At 39.5% G+C, this 26,613-nt stretch overlaps 1 protein-coding gene across 2 annotated transcripts in view; it reads left to right on the forward strand.

Annotated features, from left to right (window-relative positions):
* The window catches only part of LOC124114055 (A disintegrin and metalloproteinase with thrombospondin motifs adt-1-like), a 70,829-nt gene that overhangs the window by 39,847 nt on the left and 4,369 nt on the right, over nt 1-26,613 (forward strand). Inside the window, exons 2-12 of one of the 2 annotated variants that reach the window (XM_046474593.2) lie at nt 1,364-1,438; nt 3,802-4,031; nt 5,181-5,274; nt 9,094-9,261; nt 15,128-15,292; nt 16,888-17,058; nt 18,649-18,819; nt 20,410-20,580; nt 22,171-22,341; nt 23,934-24,104; nt 25,649-25,819. In XM_046474593.2, the coding sequence (XP_046330549.2) occupies nt 1,366-1,438; nt 3,802-4,031; nt 5,181-5,274; nt 9,094-9,261; nt 15,128-15,292; nt 16,888-17,058; nt 18,649-18,819; nt 20,410-20,580; nt 22,171-22,341; nt 23,934-24,104; nt 25,649-25,819 (1,756 nt within the window). In that variant the 5' untranslated portion in view covers nt 1,364-1,365. The remainder of the gene's footprint in view (nt 1-1,363; nt 1,439-3,801; nt 4,032-5,180; nt 5,275-9,093; nt 9,262-15,127; nt 15,293-16,887; nt 17,059-18,648; nt 18,820-20,409; nt 20,581-22,170; nt 22,342-23,933; nt 24,105-25,648; nt 25,820-26,613) is intronic. The other variant, XM_048396008.1, reaches the window with a different exon arrangement.

Consider the following 26,613-nt stretch of genomic DNA (forward strand, 5'->3'; position numbering starts at 1 on the left):
TGAATTTCTGACTATTTCTCTTGGTTAGTATAAAAAACATAAAAGCAAATAACAGTACACAGATTGTCGGAATGATTCTGATCACTTACATGTCACATATATGTATATGGGATCCCTGTATCAACGGAAGTTCCCTCGTAAAATCCCGCGTACTGTTGTCAGTGAACACGCCCTTTTGTAAATGTCAATAACCGTCAATATATTTGGCAATTTGGTGAAAGTCCTTGAATGAAGGTACACACGATCATTGTATCCCGCTGTTTACAGTTTCAAATATGATGTAGATTTTGCATATATTTTATACATTTTTTCACACAATTTATTGGTTATTTATCAGTGTTCAATAAATATAATATACGTACATGTATATGTGGGCCACACAATGTACGAACCTTTGATAATCTACTGTTTGCTTGAACATTGTGTACATAAGAAATTAAAAAAAGTTTATAGTGTCGTATTCAATATTTCTTTCCTTTAGACAGGTGTATAGAAGATAAAATGTAACTGCCACATGTACGTATTGATTTGTAGTATAATTTTATAAGATGAGGTTAATGAATAACCATTTCAATTATTTTAAAACTTAAACTGAATATATTACTTTACAAAATGGATGATAGTTTTTGCCGTGCATAGTATTACCTCATGGAGAAACTCACTGATCTGTAATTTTATCTGTAACTGACGAATAGCCACGAATAGGCTGCAATACTGCTGATGCGGCTTTTAGCAATATTAACTCACTCACTGACGGTATTATATTTCCCCCTGCTTCCGGCCACTTTCATGTTTTCACTATCTTTGTACATTCATGGACACAATTTCATTTGTTAAATTATATTGAGTATGTTGAGGGTTTTAATGTAAAATACACGGGAAACTGTAACAACGGGAGAGGACTTGTATACACTACATCGGCCTTTGTGTATGTTAATTACATCGCATTTTCAACTAAGTCATAATTTTGCTAACTTGTACTTGCAAAATGAGTGAGTGAGTGAGTTGGATTTATCGCCGTTTTCAACAGTATTCCAGTTATATCACGGCGTGTCAGCTTAATGTGGGAGGAAAGCCCAAAGTGATGCAGTAGTCAGACGTTTACCACTTCGGTGAAACCCACGAGCACGGGTATGTTGCTGAGAAACCTAGAAACATAATCGGGGCGAACCGAGATTCGAACCCACAATCATAGGTTTCTGGCGTGCCCATTTATGTAATGTGGGAAACACAGTAATTTCTTTGAATATACGCATTTTATTTTTTGCATTTCACAAAAATGAATATTGCCGAGTGCGCTTTAAACAACAAATACAGATATTGGTAACATGTTATAAAAGTATCAATTCTTTTTACAATTCAGAGATGTCAGCTGCAACTCTTCTGTCAGTCTTTGCATTCCTTCTAATTACCTGCGTGCCACAGACGGAAGCACAAGGTAAGTGAGCGACACTACACTACGCTACACTACACTACACTACACTACACTACACTACACTACACTACACTACACTACACTACACTACTGGGAAAAATTCCCTTTCCCCAAAAGACCGCATCCGTAGTGGTACAGCGTCCGCACAGAGAGCGGCATGTTTGAGGTTCGATGAAGGGTACTTGTTGTTACCCTTCATGGCGCTCGGTATTAAGGGGCAAAAACAAGGACTGGTCGGCTCGGAGTCAGTACACTGTGTCTGAGTGGGGTATTCATGTTAAACTGCGGCATGGTATCTCAGTGGGCTGGCAATATTTAATCGGCATTAGTCCGGACTAGTGCAAGCAGCGACATACACACACACACGTGCATGCACGTCACTGTACAGGTGCAATAATCTTGAACGCGATGTTAAACCCCACCTCATCATTTCCTGACACGGCATACACGCCAAACAATCCCCTTTACTTTGGTGAGGTTGCCTTTCCCATTTCTGCAAGCAGGACATTTTGACTGTTCAGCAAAATCTGACGGATGACAGGAGCAGGCGTACAATCCTTGATTCGATCGTTGTACATTTTGATACTCCCCATCGGGCTACCATTTCCACCACCGCGAGGCCACACCGTTCTTAACCGGTAAAATACATCCTTCAGCAGAACGTCATCACAACCATCCCCTGACCCACCATGTGTCCAGATAACATCATGCTGGAACACATCTGGGACATCCTGGGGCGCAAGATACCGAAGCTGACTCACCAGTTGCCAATCCACACGAACTGGCGCAAGAATGGCACCAAGAATGGCACAACCTAGCCCCAGAACGCAGTTGGCTTGGCTTAATGTTATACGCCGCACTCAACAATATTCCAGCTATATGACGGCGGTCTGTAAATAATCGAGTATGGACCAGACAATCCAGTGATTGACATCACGAGCATCGATCCACGCAATTGGGATCGATGACATGCATCAACCAAGTCAGCGAGCCTGACCATCCGATCCCGTTAGTCGCCTTTTACGACAAGCATTGTCGCCTTTTATTACTTCTTATTTACTTATTTCGCGTGCAAGCTGTGGCAACAATGTTCGTTTGTTGTTTAACGCCGCGCTCAGAAATACTTCAGCTATATGACGGTGGTCTGTAAATAATCGAGTCTGCACCAGACAATCCAGTTATTGACATCATGAGCATCAACCTGCGCAATTGGGATACGATGACATGCATCAACCAAGTCTCCGAGCCTGACCACCCGATTCCGTTAGCCGCCTCTTACGACAAGCATGGAACATAGCTGGAGTGCCGCGTTAAACAACCAACCAACTCATCAATGTTTTATCATAACGAATTCATTTACGAAACCCATACCGAGTTACAGGAGACAGGCCGACATGCCATAGAAGAGGGTGGTGTAACAACTAAATTAACAATGTCAGTATCCGGTGTGACCACCTTTTGCTTTGATACAGCGGCGGCACATTGAAAACATTAGGTGGTTAAGAACAGCTTGGGGATGTTGTCCCAAGTGTGAATAAAAGATTGGCCAAACTGAGCCGGCGTTACCGGTTGGTTCTGGTCCTGTCGTATGTGTCACTCCACCTCATCCGTGACGTGTTCTGAGGGGATGTCCTGAGATGTCAGGAGACAAAGCAATCCATGGCAGTTCAGCAATGCCATGCTGCCTCAAAAAGAATGTACCAACACGTTTTTACGCCATTCCTGTTTGCAGAATACCCAAGCCGCATAGACATTGACTTCCAGCTAGTCATGGCATTGCGTACGCGTTATTTACGGTTAGACAAAAGTGTTTTTATGAGACCTGATAGCTGAACAAGCATTGTGCGCTCTTCATTAAAAAAACAAAACAAAAAACGTGTGTGAGTATCATGCTCCTGACAAACACGAAAACATCGAAATTCTAGGCCGTGCATTAACATGCACGAGTCGACTTCACGAATATGTATTGAAAGACGCATTATTAAATTTCAGAAGATACTTGTTTTTATTGAACTTTATATGAAGCACAGTTACCTTTTCTGTAAGTACTGGATAACAAACAATAATAGTGAGGCTGCTTGGAGCCTAACATTGCTGAATTGGTGATAGTATTCATTTATTTTCAAGTTCCCTTTAAGTGTAACCTTTCAGAACAATCAATCAACGTATTATTTGAAGGCTTCACTTTCACTGCGACTTAAATGAAACAGGTGTCTGCGACAGAAAAAGAGAATTGTCTTATCCTTTGCACAACCTTTCACCCACGTAATCTACTAACTACTTTTATATTTACCGTTTGTTGATATATTCCTGAAAGAAAAAGAAATGTCTGAGACAGAAAACTGAGTCTTCTTCGTCTTCTTCAGCTGGTCAAGTATGCGTCGTTCAAATGACGGACAACGTTGATGAGGACAAGGGTCCAGTCATTTTCCAGTTCGTTCGAAAACAAGGCTCAGTTGGAACCGTCAGTGTCAGTTACACCTTAGCAGATGTAACAACAGAACCTGAGGACATCATTGGGGACAGGACCGGAACAATCACGTTAGCCGATGGCGTGACGGCGGCGAATCTTTCAGTTCAAATCAATGACGATACGGTAAAGATTTAAGGTTTTATTCTTAATAGATAGGGGACACGGGTGGCCAAGTCGTATAAAGCGCCGCTATTCGCTGTGCAGATTTGCTTCCGTTAGGCATGCCAGAAACCTATGATTGTGGGTTCGAATTCCGGTTCGCCCCGATTATGTTTCTAGGTTTGTCAGCACCATACCCGTGCTCGTGGGTTTCACCGAAGTGGTAAACGTCTGATAACTGCATCACTTCGGGCTTTCCTCCCACATTGAGCTGACACGCCGTGATATAACTTGAATACTGTTAAAAGCGGCGTTAAACCCAACTCACTCACTCTTAATAGATAAAAGCGCCCTAATCCTTCCATATTCATAACAAATCTGTGGGGCGTCCGGCGTCCTTCTCTATAGAAACCGTTTGTCCAATAAGGCTGACATATCTCATGATTATTCGATGCCGATTTTTGTGTTTGGTTGTTCGTTATTTAACACCGTACTCGGCAATATACAAGTTATATGACGGCAGTCTGTAAATAATCGAGTCTGGACCGGACACTCTAGTGACTGATATCATGAGCATCGATCTACGCAATTGGGATACGATGACGTACATCAACCAAGTCAGCGAGCCTTAACCACCATATCCCGTTAGTCGTCTCTAACGGTTGCTGGAGACGTATTCTAACCCGGATCTTCACGAGTCTGATTAAATGTGATGCATTTGGCATAATAAGATAAGTTACATTTAGTGCTGGGACACAACACATTTATTACGGTCTTAGATATTTTAGACCCGTAAAGATCAGGGGTAGAATAGGTCCTCAGCAACCCATGCTTGCCGTAAAAGGCGACTATGCTTTTTGTAAAAGGCGACTAACGGGATTGGGGTGGTCAGGCTCGCTGAAAACGTGGAACGATGCTCATGCTGTCAATCACTGGATTGTCTGGTCCAGACTCGATCATTTACAGGCCGCCGTCATGTAGCTGGAATATTGCTGAGTGCGGCGTAAAACAACAAACCAACCATCAAACCTCGGAACTTGTGTAGAAGATATCTGAATATGCTTATAGGCCGCCGTCATATACAAAACGAGCAAACACATCGAACATAAAAAAACATCTCTCCTGCATGTCTCCCGCGTCATGTATAGGTTCCTCTTTTTTCTCTGTTTGCAGATAGAGGAAGACAGCGAACAGTTCTCCATTACACTGACTGGTGGAACAGGCCCCGAATCGATAGCGACTGCCATCATCTTTGATAATGATGTTTGTGAGTGAGCTGATATCTTTATAACCTACAAACCTTACTTCAGCACCGTTAATATTATCAAGCCCGGGTACACTTGTGCATAAAGAGAGGTATGTGGGATACATGTGTACAAAGAGAACAGTACATAGGGTACATTTCTTTTGCCCGCAATGACCGCAACATCATGAGTAAACAAGAAAGAAGTGAGCAAAGCTCACATACCCCCGTTATCCCCGCTGGTCAACACCAAATAGTAAATAGTTTGTTAATTAATGAAATATTACATATTTCTAACTGATTTTAACTTCAATATTTTAAAAACTAAGATCAAGTTCCAGTGACAATTGACACCCCCCCCCCCCCCCCCCAAATCTCCCATGTTACCAGTGTTCACTGCAAGGAAGTAGATCACCATGAACACATTTGAATAAAATTTTGATTGAGGAGTTACATAAGAATAATTATCAAAAGGACCAAAAATTGTTGATATAAAAACACATAAAAAATGGAACAATATCAATCAGTTCATAGTTTTCCATCTAGCCTTAACAGATATGGTAAAGAATTCATAAATTCAAACTAACACAAAGCACAGATACTTATGATGATCTACATGAGTGGAAAAAACTTTGGAAAATATATTAGCTATACAAAACCAGTCATCAAAATTTTCTAAATTCCATCATGTTTCCATGAAAACAGCAAAAGAGAAAACTTTAAGAATCTTATAAAAGATAAAAAACAATCATAGTGGTTAATGTAGCAAGTTTGCTGAAGCTAGGATACACAATATTGTAAACATGGATCGAACAAAAACTCTACCCAAAATTTATGTTCAACATGATTCCATGGAAACGGCAAAAATAAAAAAAATTCAGAATCTTTAAACTAGCAAAAGGCACAAGTACTCATTGTGATAAATGTGTGTAGAACGTTTGGTGAAGCTAGGGTGCATAGTTAAAAAGATATAGGCCGTACAAAACACCCACCCTAAAAGTTTAAGTTTGTTAATGTTTCCATGGGAACGGCAAAAATTAAAAAGTTCAGAATCTTCAAACTAGCAAAAGGCACAAGTACTCATTGTGGTAAATGTGTGTAGCAAGTTTGGTGAAGCTAGGGTGCAGGGTTAAAAAGTTATTGGCCGTACAAAAGCTCGGACGGAAGGACGGACGAACGGAACGCTATATACCCCCGACTTACTTCGTGAACGGGGGTATAATAACCGAGTCTGGGCCACACAAACAAGTGATTGATATTATGAGCAACATACAAGGGAATACACAGACAGGCAACCAACAAACTCATCGAATCTGACAACCAGATGCAATATTACGTCGCCTCAAGCAGACTAATTCTCAACCGGAAAAGCCGATCAAAATGACAAATAGTAAATAGTCTCGTAGACTCTGATAATCGATTTTTGCCATCAATTTCGCATTTTGATGAATATCTTGTTAGGAACATAAAACGTTATATCTAGCTACAGCGTTGATCATTAGATGGCACAACGTGTGCACGGACAATCTGTTTGTTTGTTTGTTGTTTAACGCCGCACTCAGCAATATCCCAGCTTATGACGGCATAAATGATCGAATCTGGACCAAACATCCAGTGATTAACATTATAAACATCGATCGACGCTACTGGTATTCGATGACATGCATCAACCATATACTTCAGTGAGCCTGTCCACCCGATCCCGTGTCGCTTCTTACGATAATTTGGAACAATATAAAGAAAATCATTCATAGTATTTACGGCTTTCAAAATAAAGAGCGTTCAACTATAACCCCCCCCCCATTAATATTGGTTCACTGAGAGGATATATCTACCTTCATACCCTTACAATAAGAACACCAGAGAAAAACACAAATACTAAATTTGTCCAGTAGTATTTGAAATAAAAAGCGACAAAAACTTTTTCAATAATGATATGAAATCTCTTCTAAAAGCACAGAACTATCCCGACTATATACTATGCATCTGCTTACGGATCATTATCAAATAGTGATGACAACAGGTGTGTGCGAAAAATTGAGGGTATCCTTACCCACCGATGGCACCGGACATATGACGCAGTCTCGCTTAGCAATGCTTGATTACCGAAATTGTATTTAAGAACCAAATTCAATGTGTGTCCTGTTGTGAACCGTGAAGATTCCGGGGTAGAATACGTCTTCAGCAACCCATGCTTGCCGTAAAAGGCGACTATGCTTGTCGAAAAAGGCGCCTCACGGGATCGGGTGGTCAGGCTCGCTGACTCGGTTAATTAACGTCATCAATCCCAATTGCGTGGATTCATGCTCATGATATTAATCACTGGATTGTCTTGTCAAGACTCGAGTACTTACAGATCGCCGTCATATAGCTGGAATATTGTTGAGTGCGGCGTTAAACAACAAACCAGAACCAGAACCAGTGTCCTGTTATATTTGTAGGGCGTCTTTGTGAGGAAAATATAAAGAGTGTTCGTCCCTCATTTCAATAACAAGTAGTCCACCTGTCTCCTCACTATTGAGAAAAAGTACACCCAATAACATATATTTTTCATTAATAATACCCAAAATAATTGTTCACTGGAATACGATGGATGTCCATCCTCTCGAGGCATGACGGTTAACTGACTGTAAAAGTCCAGTTTCCACTAGGCTGGAATTGCTGTGTTATATTTGCAGATTATGCAAAACATGTGTACCGTCATCTGGGCGTCGACATATATTTTCCAAATCATTTCATACTTTCAATCAACTTGCTCAACCCTTGTGCTACAATTCAGAAACTGACTATCGCGGACTATTTGCCTTCAATGTTGACAGGAACTTCTATTCCATCCTGCAAATCTGTGAATGATTGGCACCGGGTGTCTGTGGGGCAGGGAATTAAATTTTGTCTTCAACTAACTCGATCAGGTAGCCTTGACTAGGCGCCACAATTTTTTTTGAAGCAAATGCAAGTGATGTGAGAGGTTGAATCTGATTGGTCAGTAGGAGGGACATGGAAGGGTCATAACTCGTAAAAGCCACTGGTGGCGCTACGATCGAACCACGAAATTTCAGCCTAGTTTTGCAAGGGTGAAAACTCGACTTTATAGCCAGTTAACTCTTTTGCCTCCGGAAGGTGCAATGATGTCTTGAATAAAAAACTGCACAGCAGTGTCCTTAAGAAGTTTTGGGACTTCTTCTTTCTGAGTAGATAAGATGGTACGTCGTGAAACCCTGGCGAATAAAACTAATTCTGAAGCGTTAACAAATGGAAACAATTATTAAATAATGTATACTGTTATACGCCGCAATAGCAATCATCAGGCTATTTTCTGGGTAAAAAGCAATGGTGGGTTGGTTGATTGGTTGGTTTGTTGTTTAACGCCGCACTCAGCAATATTACAGCTATATGACGGCGGTCTGTAAATAATCAAGTCTGGACCAGACAATCCAGTGATTGACATCATGAACATCGATCCACGCAATTGGGATACGATGACGTTAATTAACTGAGTCAGCGAGCCTGACCACCCGATCCCGTTAGTCGCCTTTCACAACAAGCATAGTCACCTTTTACGGCAAGCATTGGTTGCTGAAGACCTATTCTACCCCGGAATCTTCACGGATCAGCAATGGTGGGTGAAAGTATGGACTGTCGGGAGAGAACTACACGCAATCAACTAAGTCACCTACCCTGACCACAAGATTCAGTTTAATGAATATGTGTGATATTCTGTTCCACCAAGTGTTCCTAAGGTGGCAAAACTATTCTGTGTATTTTTGTGCAAAAATAAACCATAAACCGTGTAATGAAGGTGATCGATTGCTGGCTAATTCCTATCTCTTTGTTGCTTTTCAGATTCCACTTGGGGAGAATGGGTCGGTGACTGCAGTGGCACTGTGACGTGTGGTCCAGCAAACAAAACAGAAACGAGGACAAGAGCTTGTGTTGCAGTTGTTCCCCCATTTTGTGTGCAGTCACTCACTGAGAACCGAATTGTGGATTGTAACCTACCAGACTGCCCCAGTAAGCCTCTTTATATACCATTTCTGCCCATGAAGATCCGGTGTAGAACAGGTCTACAGCAATCCATACTTGCCGTAAAAGGCGACTACGCTTGTCGTAAGAGGCGACTAACGGGATCGGGTAGTCAGGCTCGCAGATTTGGTTGATGCACGTCATCGTATCCCAATTGCGTGGATCGATGTTCATGATGTCATTCACTGGATTGTCTGGTCCAGACTCGATTATTTACAGGCCGCTGTCATATAGCTGGAATATTGCTGAGTGCGGCGTTAAACAGCAAACAACAACATAAATACCATTCCCATTGCAAATTACAGGGAAACCCCTTCAGTTCCGCCGGTATCATTCCAACTGAATTGTCTTGACAATATGTATGATGAAGGAAGCCTTACTATGTTATAAAGGACCTTTCACACAAATTAAATTTAAATGCTTTTAACAGCGATTGTTCCGGAAGCAGGGTTTCCGTTCTAAAGGGGCTCAGAGTTGCTTTCATTGGCACTATTTATATGCTTCCTTTGTAATGAATGGGGCATCAAGATAAGGCACATAAAATACTTGTGATTCAAGTAACATGTTTTATGGGAAGGGTTTTATTGCTCTTATTCAAGGGGTAGGGGGCGGCACAATATTACCTGAAATCACATTTTGGGGCAATACACGCTGTCATAAAGACATGAGTAAGTGAGTAAAGATTCAACAGCAGAGTGAAATAACACTTTTTGCCGGAACTACTTTGGTCTACATCAATGACATTATAGTTTTCAGGGTAAGATCATGAAAATACTGCAAGGAAACACATAATAAATCGACCATTTAACTTTTCTTGTCAATTAACATGTTTCTCTCATCGACTGGCCCACAAAGTGGTTGCACCTTTCATTAAGATAACAACATGGCAGGTCACTCAATGAGATAGACACGTTTTTAGACAAGAAAAGCCTAATATATCTTTTATATTTATTGTTTGATCGTCCGAGTAAGCGAGTCAATTGATCCTGCAAACCAGTTTTGCATAATTGGGCCAGAACGTCTCATTATAACATGATATAAACGACACTGAACCAATACCAGTCCAATACAACACATGAGGTAAACTGCAAATACGGGTTAGCTTGTACGCGAGTACCAGGCTAAATGTACCCCTGGCCAGTTCTTCCATGGGAAAGGTTTGACCTAGGCCAGTTCTTCACCGGGCACGAAAAAACTTAGGCTATACCTTCCCTGAGAAAGAAATATCCTGGGCCAGTTCTCAACACCCCTTCTAGATGTTCCCCACCTTCAAAGTTGAACTGACAGTAGCTGGAGATTGGCCGGATTCTCCCGTCTCTGGATTTCAGATATACTGAACATAAGAGGATGATGATGCTTCAGCCCAGGCTAGATCTTCCCCGTACTGGATGTTAGCTTGAAATTAGAAGGGAAACAATATTTCTTCTAAATTATAATAGTATTAAATTTCCAAAGCAAATATCAATGTAATGATCCAAAACTAAATTAATATATCCGGTAGTGAAGTTATAGTTATTATATAACATACATGGTGATGTAACATTCGATTAAATATTTTAGTCAGTGAAAACAATATAGCATGAGTATTGCTCAGTAACCATCGCATTCAGATATATATTATAAATGCAATTGATCTTTACTTGAAGAAAACAGTTTATATCATGAGAGTTACTGCTTCTATATATCTCTTTTGACAAATGGTGATCTCGTAATTCAGTCTGATACAAGGAGGAGGCTCTTGTAAGATCTTGTTCTTTTTATTTGCATTTGATTTGTTGAGAATGTCATTATTTCATCACTTTTTGTAGTACTTTTCCTTCGTTAAAACAAGCTACAATTATATATATGCAGTAAATGCCTCCCCTTTTTGAGCTACGTCATATTTCCAATTTCATTTTAATTAAACCATTATTGGATAGTACATGTACAGAGCAATGAATACAAACATACTTACAAAAACATCATGAATATATCACTTGCGGCATAGAAGCTATGCACTTGCGAATCATCAATTAACAATAACATCTAATTATAAAATATTGTGGCACAATATCTGATATATTTTATGATTTTGGAACATTTTGCACAATTATGAGCAATATGTAAAGTGTGGTTTTCCTGAAGAAATGCTGGTGGGGCGAGATTTCTTTTCCAAAGTCAATTAATGTTGGATGACCTGGAGAATTATTTACCATTTGCCGTCATATGCATTTGTTGTTATCATTGCACTCGGCCTAAGACTGAGGTTTTAAATGTTACAATTTTCAGGCATCAAGTACTCAATGTATGGAAACATGAAATGTTTCTCTGTCTTGCAAAATGAATTAAAAGCTTACAAGTAACTTTCTGGACTTCTCGCGATATTTGGGATAGAGAACCAATCATATTCGTGTTACAATTTTAATTTGAGATTTGAGTGTTAATGAATATTGATTACAGCGAGTCAGGTTATTTGGTATTTTGGTCCCTGTTTTGCTGAAAAAAGTACATATGCCTCGCATTTTCGGAAAAAAATGTATCCTTTTCTTGCAGACAATGTGTGGACTTTAAGTAATCAAATTTTAATTCATTACTTGTTTTTATGAAACTGTGACCTGACCAAGACTGTTAAAGTGGCAATCTGGTACCTCAAAACCAGATGCTTTGGGAAAAGGGGTCTCGTCAACCTTTGCTGGTTGCTCTTCCAGTCGCTAAGACAGTATCCTCTTGTCTTCAAATCCCTCCAGGAAGCTTTTCCGCCATCTCTATACCAAGTAGTATTGGACATTTGTTGCAAGTGGACATCACCATGCTACTCGTACAGTAAACACTCCTTGTAGTCTTCCGGCAACAAACCAACCAACCAACCAACCACAAGGAGTCCTGGTAAACCCCTGGACAATACCACGCCACCTCAGCAATGAGTTTGTCACATTTGTGTACCTAAGTGCCGACCATTCCTTGCTCCCCTGAAAGAATGAGATTCCTGCCAAAGAGATGCACCACACAAAGCTGGAAGGAAGAGACTCGTATCATTGTACGCAAAGCCGCGCACAACCATTGGACGGAAGATTGGACAGAACCTCCACAGGGAGATGCCAAGAAAGATCAGTTCATCAGAGCGACAGTCTGTATGCTGTTTCATTCTCAGTCTCTGGGAAGATTTTGGGGAAAACTCACGATTGGCTGGAAGCCTACTCCTGCGAGCTCATCCCTATCACCGAGAAAACGGGTGCAGCTCTAATAGAATGCTACCTTCAAAAGAAAACCCTACGAGCTGTCAGAAACAAAACAACGAAAACAGCAATAACATCCGCGAATGACTACTTGCTGCATGTCGGCAAGGGCATTCAATTATTGACTGATAATGTGTACCACAGCATCAAGAAAGACATCATTCCAACTCAAAACAAGACATTGCCCCTGAAATCTGCAACGGGCAAAACAATCAGAGACAGAGGCAAAAACAGAGCAGATGGAGAGATGGGTTGATCACTCGACCAAAGGGAAAATAACATATCTGGCTCTGCACTAGAAGGCATTTAGCGTGCTCGGAATAGATGGGATCCCTCCAGGGGCTGTCAACTGCAGAAAAGGGGATCTTGCAAGGCCACCTGTATGAACTTCTGTGTCAGTGTTGGGATGAGGGTGTGGTACCAAAGCACATGAGAGACATCAGCATCGGCACCTTGTACAAGAACATGCAAAGCATCACAAGAAAGCTCTCGCTACAGAAACTTGCTGACAGGGTGTATCTCGAATCTTCTCAATAGACATCAGCAGAAGCCTCAAATCTGTCGCATTTTTATCAACCCCACTAAAGCCTTTCGACATTGTGTGCCTAGATTGCCTCCTCAATATGATCCAGTCACTACATACTGCCATGAAAGGTACAGTTTGACAGTTCACCCTCTGAGGCTTTCTACATCCACAGTGGAGCATACTAGAACCATCCTTTTTTTAATCTTCTTCACAGTCATACTGACTTTGAAGCCCCGACCATCTACTTCCAAACTATATCTGATGGGAAAGCTAAAGCTAAAGCTTTTTGCTGATAGTCGGATCTTGCAACCTAGTCAACAAAGGCAAATATGTTGGACCATGGCATCGAGCAGCCTACAGTGATCTTCATCAACGTCTATGAGGTGGAGGTGGTAAAACAGTTCGGCTCCACCATCACAGACAACCTGTCTTTGGATGCTGAGACAGACAGGTAGGCATAGCATCCACCACCCCCGCCAGACTGACGACGTGAGTGTGGGAGATCAGCAAGGTGACAAGATACACCAAGGTTGTTGTCTGCAGTCTGCGTCTTTGGCAGCTACTCTTGGACCTTCCTTTTCGCGAGACAAGAAAAGAAGTTCAACGCCTTCCACAAGAGCAGCCTGCGGCATGTCCTGGTCATTAGCTGGAACCTCAGCATTGACTTCACTGGCTCCGCCACATTTGTCATGGAGAATGAAATAATGAAGGAGCTCCTATATTGCAAGCTCACATCCAGCAAAAGAACACCTTCAAATACGTCTGCAAGCAGGACTGGTTCCTGAGGTGGGTGGAACTCACCAAAAAAAACCCAACGCACAACGTTCTTAAGATTACAGTTTAAAAAAGTAATTGAACACCAGTTCATGGTGAACCGGATAATTGAGCTCCTAATCTCGGTCACGTTGACATTGATTAAAATATTGCAAAACTGGATAGTTCGGTCCAGATTCTATTATTTACAGGCCGCTGCATAGATGTGATATTGCTCTGTTAAACGACATATACATACTTCCTCCATGTCATCGCCAGAAGGTGCCAAAAACAGAGAACATACGAGGACTGGTCCAAAAAATGTAAGCTTGACTAACTTTCATCTATGGGCCATAACAAAGTGAACTAGTCAATGAAGTACATTGTTTATGTAGTTCATGGCAAGTGTATTTGGTCTGTTAAGGCCGTTTGGATATAAGTGTCAGCCAGCTGAACGTAATAGGGGTCCAAATGGACACAGAAATGGAAAAGAACTAGTACCAAGCAGTCATCAAGTTTTTGAGTTCCGAGAAAAGTACTCCCCTAAAGAAATTCATGACCCCATATGACAAGTGTTATTATTCATGAACGTTTACAAAGTGTCTAAATTCTCATCTTAAGGAAAAAAAACTGACATTGTCAGAGACAAATTGAGTAGGATTTCTTCAAATTCAAAAAGAGATTGGTAACGTGTGATTAAACACTGGTCTACAACTATGATCCCGAGGCAAAACGTCAATTCATGGAATGGCACCATTCCACTTCTCCGGCATCAAAGACATTCCAATCTTTAAGATCAGCGAAGAAAGTTATGGCCTCTGTATACTGGGATGCAAAGGGTGAGATCCTTGTTAATCCTTGACGATTACTGGTGCCTAGTATGCTAATTTGCTTCATTGCCTGATGGATTCTATCAAAGAAAGAGGAATGCTGATTGGTGGAGTTCTATTTTTTCATGACAATGCCTCTTCTCATACCTCTCAACTTGCAACGGCTGCTGTGCGACAATGTGGGTTCGAAGAGCTTCCTCACTCTCAATACTCGCCATACCTTGCACCAAGTGATTTCCACCTGTTTCCTAAGCTGAAAGAACACTTTCGTTGAAAGCGTTATGACGACAACGTTCACCTCAAAGCTGCTTTGAATGGGTTTTTCAGGGTGGCTTCAGAAAACTTCTTCCAGACTGCAATTGAAAAGCTTCACTATCGATATTGAAAAAGAATGGAGATTATGTTGCAAAATAAAAATTAAAATCACTTTCACAATTGTTGGTGTTGTTTTCATTCCATTTATTACTTGAGAAACATTATAAGCTTTGCAATTTCAAATACTATATACTACAAAATCATATATTTCGCAGTTATCACTCCTTGGTCCGAATGGACTGATAATGGAACTTGCTCAACGACCTGTGGGCCTGGCACACGGATGCAGTTTCGGAACCGAACCTGTACCGCTAATTGCCCGGCTGACTTCACAGCAGTTGAGACGAGAACTGTCGATTGTCAGATTTGTACATGTCCAGGTAAGTACAAAATCCTTTATAATAAAAAATAAAGGAAAATCATGTCTAGTTTGTAATGTAAATTGTTCCAACATGTCGAATTATAGGACAAATGTACAAAGTGGACAAAACTTCATATTTAGTTTGTTTCTTAACAAAAACGTACATAACACCTTTGTTAAGTGAGAGGAAATAATACATTTCTGCTGTGGTTTCCTTGACAAAATCAAACTAAAGAACTGAGGCAAACATCAAGGATATCTATATAAATGACCATTTAGGCACACAATTGCAAATATACTTTATTAATGGTGTAGACAACTCACCCACTGTATTAAAGGAATTACGTATAGCGACGGAATAGACTGCAAAGTTTTGCGATGATTGTTAACGCACAAAGTTTAGTGTGTTTCTCACCAAAACATGGACATATGGCGACTGAGATAATTCCGTTTTGTGTCCACTTGTTTGAGATTTTAATTTACAATCAGAATAAAAAACAACAACATTTTGCAAGGGTTTTCCACAGGATGGGAAGTTATGTTGTAAACACTAAAATCTGCTGATCATGATTTCTGATCACATGAATTAGAATCAGTACTAAAGCAGCCCACAAAGGACAAGTGTATTTTAATTATTTCCTTGCATCATCACAATTTGTTCCTGCCTTGTGCCTATATTTGTAGCCTGAAAGTTGTTTATATACACTTCATAGCTAGTTTGGGGTTTGTATAGAAGGAGGTGGTTTACCTATTTTGGTAAAGAATGTTAATTGTTTAAACATTCTGATTATGAGACTGACCTTGGTGTTTGGAAACAATACACCCTGGCAGTGACAATGGTAGCATGGCTTACTTTCGGTTTGAAACTCGTTGCACCCACCAGACTTGTATGTCGGACACAGGAGAATACCCCTGCATGGAGCCTGTTTGGTCTGTATATAGCAGGAAAATCGTTTAGATTGATACTCCATGGAGCCTCGCAATCGACACCAACTTCAAGTAGTTTTATGTTACACGTCTGTTTATAGTTTTAACAGAAACGTACTGCAAAGTCCTGAACAAGAATTATTAAGAAGTTTCAGAATTGGGAATTTCTGCTGTGGTGTCCTTGAAAGATCTGAAACGCTGAGGCAAACATCAATAATATGTGTATAACTGACCATTTGGGCACACACTTGCAAATATACTTTATTAATGCCATTCTTGACACCCACTTTCTGTATTAAAGGAAATACGTCTCGCAGGTGACTGCAAGGTTTCGTAATGATTGCTAACGCACAAAGCGGAAAGAACATGACTTTTAGTTTGTTTCTGACGAAAAATATAAACTCACGACACTTTCCATTCCATTGTAAAGAAAGGCATAAAGTCTTATATTATCTGCGTGACATTTCTGTTTCTGTTCTTTTCTTAAATGTTAGATGTCATGATGATATCTTGATCTACAATATCGACTACAGAACTAGAATACAGACTGCCTCCAAGTCATCGCCAGAACATGTGTCATCAACCGAACACATATTCCTATTCTCAGTGCGTGAACCCTCTATTGCTTTCTATTTTCATACACTACATCGATGTGTGATTTCATAACGACCTTCATCTCCTTTGCAGTTATCAGCATGTGGTCCGAATGGACTGATAATGGAACTTGCTCAACGACCTGTGGGCCTGGGACGAAGATGCAGACGAGGACCCGGACTTGTACCGGTTCCACCTGTTGCCCGGCTGACTTCACAGCAGTTGAGACGAGAACTGTCGATTGTCAGATTTGTACATGTCCAGGTAAGTACAAAATCCTTTATAATAAAAAATCAAGGAAAATCATGTCTAGTTTGTAATGTAAATTGTTCCAACATGTCGAATAATAGGACAAATGTACAAAGTGGACAAAACTTCATATTTAGTTTGTTTCTTAACAAAAACGTACATAACAACCTTGTTAAGTGAGAGGAAATAATACATTTCTGCTGTGGTTTCCTTGACAAAATCAAACTAAAGAACTGAGGCAAACATCAAGGATATCTATATAAATGACCATTTAGGCACACAATTGCAAATATACTTTATTAATGGTGTAGACAACTCACCCACTGTATTAAAGGAATTACGTATAGCGACGGAATAGACTGCAAAGTTTTGCGATGATTGTTAACGCACAAAGTTTAGTTTGTTTCTCACTAAAACATGGACATATGGCGACTGAGATAATTCCGTTTTGTGTCCACTTGTTTGAGATTTTAATTTACAATCAGAATAAAAAACAACAACATTTTGCAAGGGTTTTCCACAGGATGGGAAGTTATGTTGTAAACACTAAAATCTGCTGATTTCTGATCACATGAATTAGAATCATTACTAAAGGCAGCCCACAAAGGACAAGTGTATTTTAATTATTTCCTTGCATCATCACAATTTGTTCCTGCCTTATGCCTATATTTGTAGCCTGAAAGTTGTTTATATACACTTCATAGCTAGTTTGGGGTTTGCATAGAAGGAGGTGGTTTACCTATTTTGGTAAAGAATGTTAATTGTTTAAACATTCTGATTATGAGACTGACCTTGGTGTTTGGAAACAATACACCCTGGCAGTGACAATGGTAGCATGGCTTACTTTCGGTTTGAAACTCGTTGCACCCACCAGACTTGTATGTCGGACACAGGAGAATACCCCTGCATGGAGCCTGTTTGGTCTGTATATACCAGGCAAATCGTTTAGATTGATACTCCATGGAGCCTCGCAATCGACACCAACTTCAAGTAGTTTTATGTTACACGTCTGTTTATAGTTTTAACAGAAACGTACTGCAAAGTCCTGAACAAGAATTATTAAGAAGTTTCAGAATTGGAAATTTCTGCTGTGGTGTCCTTGAAAGATCTGAAACGCTGAGGCAAACATCAATAATATGTGTATAACTGACCATTTGGGCACACACTTGCAAATATACTTTATTAATGCCATTCTTGACACCCACCTTCTGTATTAAAGGAAATACGTCTCGCAGGTGACTGCAAGGTTTCGTAATGATTGCTAACGCACAAAGCGGAAAGAACATGACTTTTAGTTTGTTTCTGACGAAAAATATAAACTCACGACACTTTCCATTCCATTGTAAAGAAAGGCATAAAGTCTTATATTATCTGCGTGACATTTCTGTTTCTGTTCTTTTCTTAAATGTTAGATGTCATGATGATATCTTGATCTACAATATCGACTACAGAACTAGAATACAGACTGCCTCCAAGTCATCGCCAGAACATGTGTCATCAACCGAACACATATTCCTATTCTCAGTGCGTGAACCCTATATTCCTTTCTATTTTCATACACTACATCGATGTGTGATTTCATAACGACCTTCATCTCCTTTGCAGTTATCAGCATGTGGTCCGAATGGACTGATAATGGAACTTGTTCAACGACCTGTGGGCCTGGGACGAAGATGCAGACGAGGACCCGGACTTGTACCGGTTCCACCTGTTGCCCGGCTGACTTCACAGCAGTTGAGACGAGAACTGTCGATTGTCAGATTTGTACATGTCCAGGTAAGTACAAAATCCTTTATAATAAAAAATCAAGGAAAATCATGTCTAGTTTGTAATGTAAATTGTTCCAACATGTCGAATAATAGGACAAATGTACAAAGTGGACAAAACTTCATATTTAGTTTGTTTCTTAACAAAAACGTACATAACAACCTTGTTAAGTGAGAGGAAATAATACATTTCTGCTGTGGTTTCCTTGACAAAATCAAACTAAAGAACTGAGGCAAACATCAAGGATATCTATATAAATGACCATTTAGGCACACAATTGCAAATATACTTTATTAATGGTGTAGACAACTCACCCACTGTATTAAAGGAATTACGTATAGCGACGGAATAGACTGCAAAGTTTTGCGATGATTGTTAACGCACAAAGTTTAGTTTGTTTCTCACTAAAACATGGACATATGGCGACTGAGATAATTCCGTTTTGTGTCCACTTGTTTGAGATTTTAATTTACAATCAGAATAAAAAACAACAACATTTTGCAAGGGTTTTCCACAGGATGGGAAGTTATGTTGTAAACACTAAAATCTGCTGATTTCTGATCACATGAATTAGAATCATTACTAAAGGCAGCCCACAAAGGACAAGTGTATTTTAATTATTTCCTTGCATCATCACAATTTGTTCCTGCCTTATGCCTATATTTGTAGCCTGAAAGTTGTTTATATACACTTCATAGCTAGTTTGGGGTTTGCATAGAAGGAGGTGGTTTACCTATTTTGGTAAAGAATGTTAATTGTTTAAACATTCTGATTATGAGACTGACCTTGGTGTTTGGAAACAATACACCCTGGCAGTGACAATGGTAGCATGGCTTACTTTCGGTTTGAAACTCGTTGCACCCACCAGACTTGTATGTCGGACACAGGAGAATACCCCTGCATGGAGCCTGTTTGGTCTGTATATACCAGAAAAATCGTTTAGATTGATACTCCATGGAGCCTCGCAATCGACACCAACTTCAAGTAGTTTTATGTTACACGTCTGTTTATAGTTTTAACAGAAACGTACTGCAAAGTCCTGAACAAGAATTATTAAGAAGTTTCAGAATTGGAAATTTCTGCTGTGGTGTCCTTGAAAGATCTGAAACGCTGAGGCAAACATCAATAATATGTGTATAACTGACCATTTGGGCACACACTTGCAAATATACTTTATTAATGCCATTCTTGACACCCACTTTCTGTATTAAAGGAAATACGTCTCGCAGGTGACTGCAAGGTTTCGTAATGATTGCTAACGCACAAAGCGGAAAGAACATGACTTTTAGTTTGTTTCTGACGAAAAATATAAACTCACGACACTTTCCATTCCATTGTAAAGAAAGGCATAAAGTCTTATATTATCTGCGTGACATTTCTGTTTCTGTTCTTTTCTTAAATGTTAGATGTCATGATGATATCTTGATCTACAATATCGACTACAGAACTAGAATACAGACTGCCTCCAAGTCATTGCCAGAACATGTGTCATCAACCGAACACATATTCCTATTCTCAGTGCGTGAACCCTCTATTCCTTTCTATTTTCATACACTACATCGATGTGTGATTTCATAACGACCTTCATCTCCTTTGCAGTTATCAGCATGTGGTCCGAATGGACTGATAATGGAACTTGCTCAACGACCTGTGGGCCTGGGACGAAGATGCAGACGAGGACCCGGACTTGTACCGGTTCCACCTGTTGCCCGGCTGACTTCACAGCAGTTGAGACGAGAACTGTCGATTGTCAGATTTGTACATGTCCAGGTAAGTACAAAATCCTTTATAATAAAAAATAAAGGAAAATCATGTATAGTTTGTAATGTAAATTGTTCCAACATGTCGAATAATAGGACAAATGTACAAAGTGGACAAAACTTCATATTTAGTTTGTTTCTTAACAAAAACGTACATAACACCTTTGTTAAGTGAGAGGAAATAATACATTTCTGCTGTGGTTTCCTTGACAAAATCAAACTAAAGAACTGAGGCAAACATCAAGGATATCTATATAAATGACCATTTAGGCACACAATTGCAAATATACTTTATTAATGGTGTAGACAACTCACCCACTGTATTAAAGGAATTACGTATAGCGACGGAATAGACTGCAAAGTTTTGCGATGATTGTTAACGCACAAAGTTTAGTTTGTTTCTCACTAAAACATGGACATATGGCGACTGAGATAATTCCGTTTTGTGTCCACTTGTTTGAGATTTTAATTTACAATCAGAATAAAAAACAACAACATTTTGCAAGGGTTTTCCACAGGATGGGAAGTTATGTTGTAAACACTAAAATCTGCTGATTTCTGATCACATGAATTAGAATCAGTACTAAAGGCAGCCCACAAAGGACAAGTGTATTTTAATTATTTCCTTGCATCATCACAATTTGTTCCTGCCTTATGCCTATATTTGTAGCCTGAAAGTTGTTTATATACACTTCATAGCTAGTTTGGGGTTTGCATAGAAGGAGGTGGTTTACCTATTTTGGTAAAGAATGTTAATTGTTTAAACATTCTGATTATGAGACTGACCTTGGTGTTTGGAAACAATACACCCTGGCAGTGACAATGGTAGCATGGCTTACTTTCGGTTTGAAACTCGTTGCACCCACCAGACTTGTATGTCGGACACAGGAGAATACCCCTGCATGGAGCCTGTTTGGTCTGTATATACCAGAAAAATCGTTTAGATTGATACTCCATGGAGCCTCGCAATCGACACCAACTTCAAGTAGTTTTATGTTACACATCTGTTTATAGTTTTAACAGAAACGTACTGCAAAGTCCTGAACAAGAATTATTAAGAAGTTTCAGAATTGGAAATTTCTGCTGTGGTGTCCTTGAAAGATCTGAAACGCTGAGGCAAACATCAATAATATGTGTATAACTGACCATTTGGGCACACACTTGCAAATATACTTTATTAATGCCATTCTTGACACCCACCTTCTGTATTAAAGGAAATACGTCTCGCAGGTGACTGCAAGGTTTCGTAATGATTGCTAACGCACAAAGCGGAAAGAACATGACTTTTAGTTTGTTTCTGACGAAAAATATAAACTCACGACACTTTCCATTCCATTGTAAAGAAAGGCATAAAGTCTTATATTATCTGCGTGACATTTCTGTTTCTGTTCTTTTCTTAAATGTTAGATGTCATGATGATATCTTGATCTACAATATCGACTACAGAACTAGAATACAGACTGCCTCCAAGTCATCGCCAGAACATGTGTCATCAACCGAACACATATTCCTATTCTCAGTGGATGAACCCTCTATTCCTTTCTATTTTCATACACTACATCGATGTGTGATTTCATAACGACCTTCATCTCCTTTGCAGTTATCAGCATGTGGTCCGAATGGACTGATAATGGAACTTGCTCAACGACCTGTGGGCCTGGGACGAAGATGCAGACGAGGACCCGGACTTGTACCGGTTCCACCTGTTGCCCGGCTGACTTCACAGCAGTTGAGACGAGAACTGTCGATTGTCAGATTTGTACATGTCCAGGTAAGTACAAAATCCTTTATAATAAAAAATAAAGGAAAATCATGTCTAGTTTGTAATGTAAATTGTTCCAACATGTCGAATTATAGGAAAAATGTACAAAGTGGACAAAACTTCATATTAAGTTTGTTTCTTAACAAAAACGTACATAACACCCTTGTTAAGTGAGAGGAAATAATACATTTCTGCTGTGGTTTCCTTGACAAAATCAAACTAAAGAACTGAGGCAAACATCAAGGATATCTATATAAATGACCATTTAGGCACACAATTGCAAACATTCTTTATTAATGGTGTAGACAACTCACCCACTGTATTAAAGGAATTACGTATAGCGACGGAATAGACTGCAAAGTTTTGCGATGATTGTTAACGCACAAAGTTTAGTTTGTTTCTCACCAAAACATGGACATATGGCGACTGAGATAATTCCGTTTTGTGTCCACTTGTTTGAGATTTTAATTTACAATCAGAATAAAAAACAACATTTTGCAAGGGTTTTCCACAGGATGGGAAGTTATGTTGTAAACACTAAAATCTGCTGATCATGATTTCTGATCACATGAATTAGAATCAGTACTAAAGCAGCCCACAAAGGACAAGTGTATTTTAATTATTTCCTTGCATCATCACAATTTGTTCCTGCCTTGTGCCTATATTTGTAGCCTGAAAGTTGTTTATATACACTTCATAGCTAGTTTGGGGTTTGTATAGAAGGAGGTGGTTTACCTATTTTGGTAAAGAATGTTAATTGTTTAAACATTCTGATTATGAGACTGACCTTGGTGTTTGGAAACAATACACCCTGGCAGTGACAATGGTAGCATGGCTTACTTTCGGTTTGAAACTCGTTGCACCCACCAGACTTGTATGTCGGACACAGGAGAATACCCCTGCATGGAGCCTGTTTGGTCTGTATATACCAGGAAAATCGTTTGGATTGATACTCCATGGAGCCTCGCAATCGACACCAACTTCAAGTAGTTTTATGTTACACATCTGTTTATAGTTTTAACAGAAACGTACTGCAAAGTCCTGAACAAGAATTATTAAGAAGTTTCAGAATTGGAAATTTCTGCTGTGGTGTCCTTGAAAGATCTGAAACGCTGAGGCAAACATCAATAATATGTGTATAACTGAATATTTGGGCACACACTTGCAAATATACTTTATTAATGCCATTCTTGACACCCACCTTCTGTATTAAAGGAAATACGTCTCGCAGGTGACTGCAAGGTTTCGTAATGATTGCTAACGCACAAAGCGGAAAGAACATGACTTTTAGTTTGTTTCTGACGAAAAATATAAACTCACGACACTTTCCATTCCATTGTAAAGAAAGGCATAAAGTCTTATATTATCTGCGTGACATTTCTGTTTCTGTTCTTTTCTTAAATGTAAGATGTCATGATGATATCTTGATCTACAATATCGACTACAGAACTAGAATACAGACTGCCTCCAAGTCATCGCCAGAACATGTGTCATCAACCGAACACATATTCCTATTCTCAGTGCATGAACCCTCTATTCCTTTCTATTTTCATACACTACATCGATGTGTGATTTCATAACGACCTTCATCTCCTTTGCAGTTATCAGCATGTGGTCCGAATGGACTGATAATGGAACTTGCTCAACGACCTGTGGGCCTGGGACGAAGATGCAGACGAGGACCCGGACTTGTACCGGTTCCACCTGTTGCCCGGCTGACTTCACAGCAGTTGAGACGAGAACTGTCGATTGTCAGATTTGTACATGTCCAGGTAAGTACAAAATCCTTTATAATAAAAAATAAAGGAAAATCATGTCTAGTTTGTAATGTAAATTGTTCCACCATGTCGAATTATAGGACAAATGTACAAAGTGGACAAAACTTCATATTTAGTTTGTTTCTTAACAAAAACGTACATAACACCCTTGTTAAGTGAGAGGAAATAATACATTTCTGCTGTGGTTTCCTTGACAAAATCAAACTAAAGAACTGAGGCACACATCAAGGATATCTATATAAATAACCATTTAGGCACACAATTGCAAATGTACTTTATTAATGGTGTAGACAACTCACCCAATGTATTAAAGGAATGACGTCTAGTGACGGAATAGACGGCAAAGTTTTGCGATGATTGTTAACGCACAAAGTTTAGTTTGTTTCTCACCAAAACATGGACATACGTATACGGCAACTGAGATAATTCCGTTTTGTGTCCACTTGTTTGAGATTTTAATTTACAATCAGTAGCTAGTTAAAAACAACAACATTTTGCAAGGGTTTTCAACAGGATGGGAAGTTATGTTGTAAACACTAAAATCTGCTGATTTCTGGTCACATGAATTAGAATCAGTACCAAATTCAGCCCACCATGGACACAATGTAGCCTGAAAGTTGTTCATATACACTTCATAGCTAGTCTAGGGTTTGTATAGAAGGAGGGGGTTTAGCTATTTTGGTAAAGAATGTTAATTGTTTAAACATTCTGATTATTAGACTGACCTTGGTGTTTGGAAACAATACACCCTGGCAGTGACAATGGTAGCATGGCTTACTTTCGGTTTGAAACTCGTTGCTCCCACCAGACTTGTATGTCGGACACAGGAGAATACCCCTGCATGGAGCCTGTTTGGTCTGTATATACCAGGAAAATTGTTTAGATTGATACTCCATGGAGCCTCGCAATCGACACCAACTTCAAGTAGTTTTATGTTACACATCTGTTTATAGTTTTAACAGAAACGTACTGCAAAGTCCTGAACAAGAATTATTAAGATGTTTCAGAATTGGAAATTTCTGCTGTGGTGTCCTTGAAAGATCTGAAACGCTGAGGCAAACATCAATAATATGTGTATAACTGACCATTTGGGCACACACTTGCAAATATACTTTATTAATGCCATTCTTGACACCCACCTTCTGTATTAAAGGAAATACGTCTCGCAGGTGACTGCAAGGTTTTGTAATGATTGCTAACGCACAAAGCGGAAAGAACATGACTTTTAGTTTGTTTCTGACGAAAAATATAAACTCACGACACTTTCCATTCCTTTGCAAGAAAGGCATAAAGTCTTATATTATCTGCGTGACATTTCTGTTTCTGTTCATTTCTTAAATGTTAGATGTCCTGATGAAATCTTTATCTACAATATCGACTACAGAACTAGAATACAGACTGCCTCCAAGTCATCGCCAGAACATGTGTCATCAACCGAACACATATTCCTATTCTCAGTGCGTGAACCCTCTATTCCTTTCTATTTTCATACACTACATCGATGTGTGATTTCATAACGACCTTCATCTCCTTTGCAGTTATCAGCATGTGGTCCGAATGGACTGATAATGGAACTTGCTCAACGACCTGTGGGCCTGGGACGAAGATGCAGACGAGGACCCGGACTTGTACCGGTTCCACCTGTTGCCCGGCTGACTTCACAGCAGTTGAGACGAGAACTGTCGATTGTCAGATTTGTACATGTCCAGGTAAGTACAAAATCCTTTATAATAAAAAATAAAGGAAAATCATGTCTAGTTTGTAATGTAAATTGTTCCACCATGTCGAATTATAGGACAAATGTACAAAGTGGACAAAACTTTATATTTGGTTTGTTTCTTAACAAAAACGTACATAACACCCTTGTTAAGTGAGAGGAAATAATACATTTCTGCTGTGGTTTCCTTGACAAAATCAAACTAAAGAACTGAGGCACACATCAAGGATATCTATATAAATAACCATTTAGGCACACAATTGCAAATGTACTTTATTAATGGTGTAGACAACTCACCCAATGTATTAAAGGAATGACGTCTAGTGACGGAATAGACGGCAAAGTTTTGCGATGATTGTTAACGCACAAAGTTTAGTTTGTTTCTCACCAAAACATGGACATACGTATACGGCAACTGAGATAATTCCGTTTTGTGTCCACTTGTTTGAGATTTTAATTTACAATCAGTAGCAAGTTAAAAACAACAACATTTTGCAAGGGTTTTCAACAGGATGAGAAGTTATGTTGTAAACACTAAAATCTGCTGATTTCTGATCACATGAATTAGAATCAGTACCCAATTCAGCCCACCATGGACACAATGTAGCCTGAAAGTTGTTCATATACACTTCATAGCTAGTCTAGGGTTTGTATAGAAGAAGGGGGTTTACCTATTTTGGTAAAGAATGTTAATTGTTTAAACATTCTGATTATGAGACTGACCTTGGTGTTTGGAAACAATACACCCTGGCAGTGACAATGGTAGCATGGCTTACTTTCGGTTTG

The sequence above is a fragment of the Haliotis rufescens genome, unplaced genomic scaffold (genome assembly GCF_023055435.1).
Source record: "Haliotis rufescens isolate VD_foot unplaced genomic scaffold, xgHalRufe1.0.p SCAF_15, whole genome shotgun sequence".
NCBI lineage: Eukaryota > Metazoa > Mollusca > Gastropoda > Lepetellida > Haliotidae > Haliotis > Haliotis rufescens.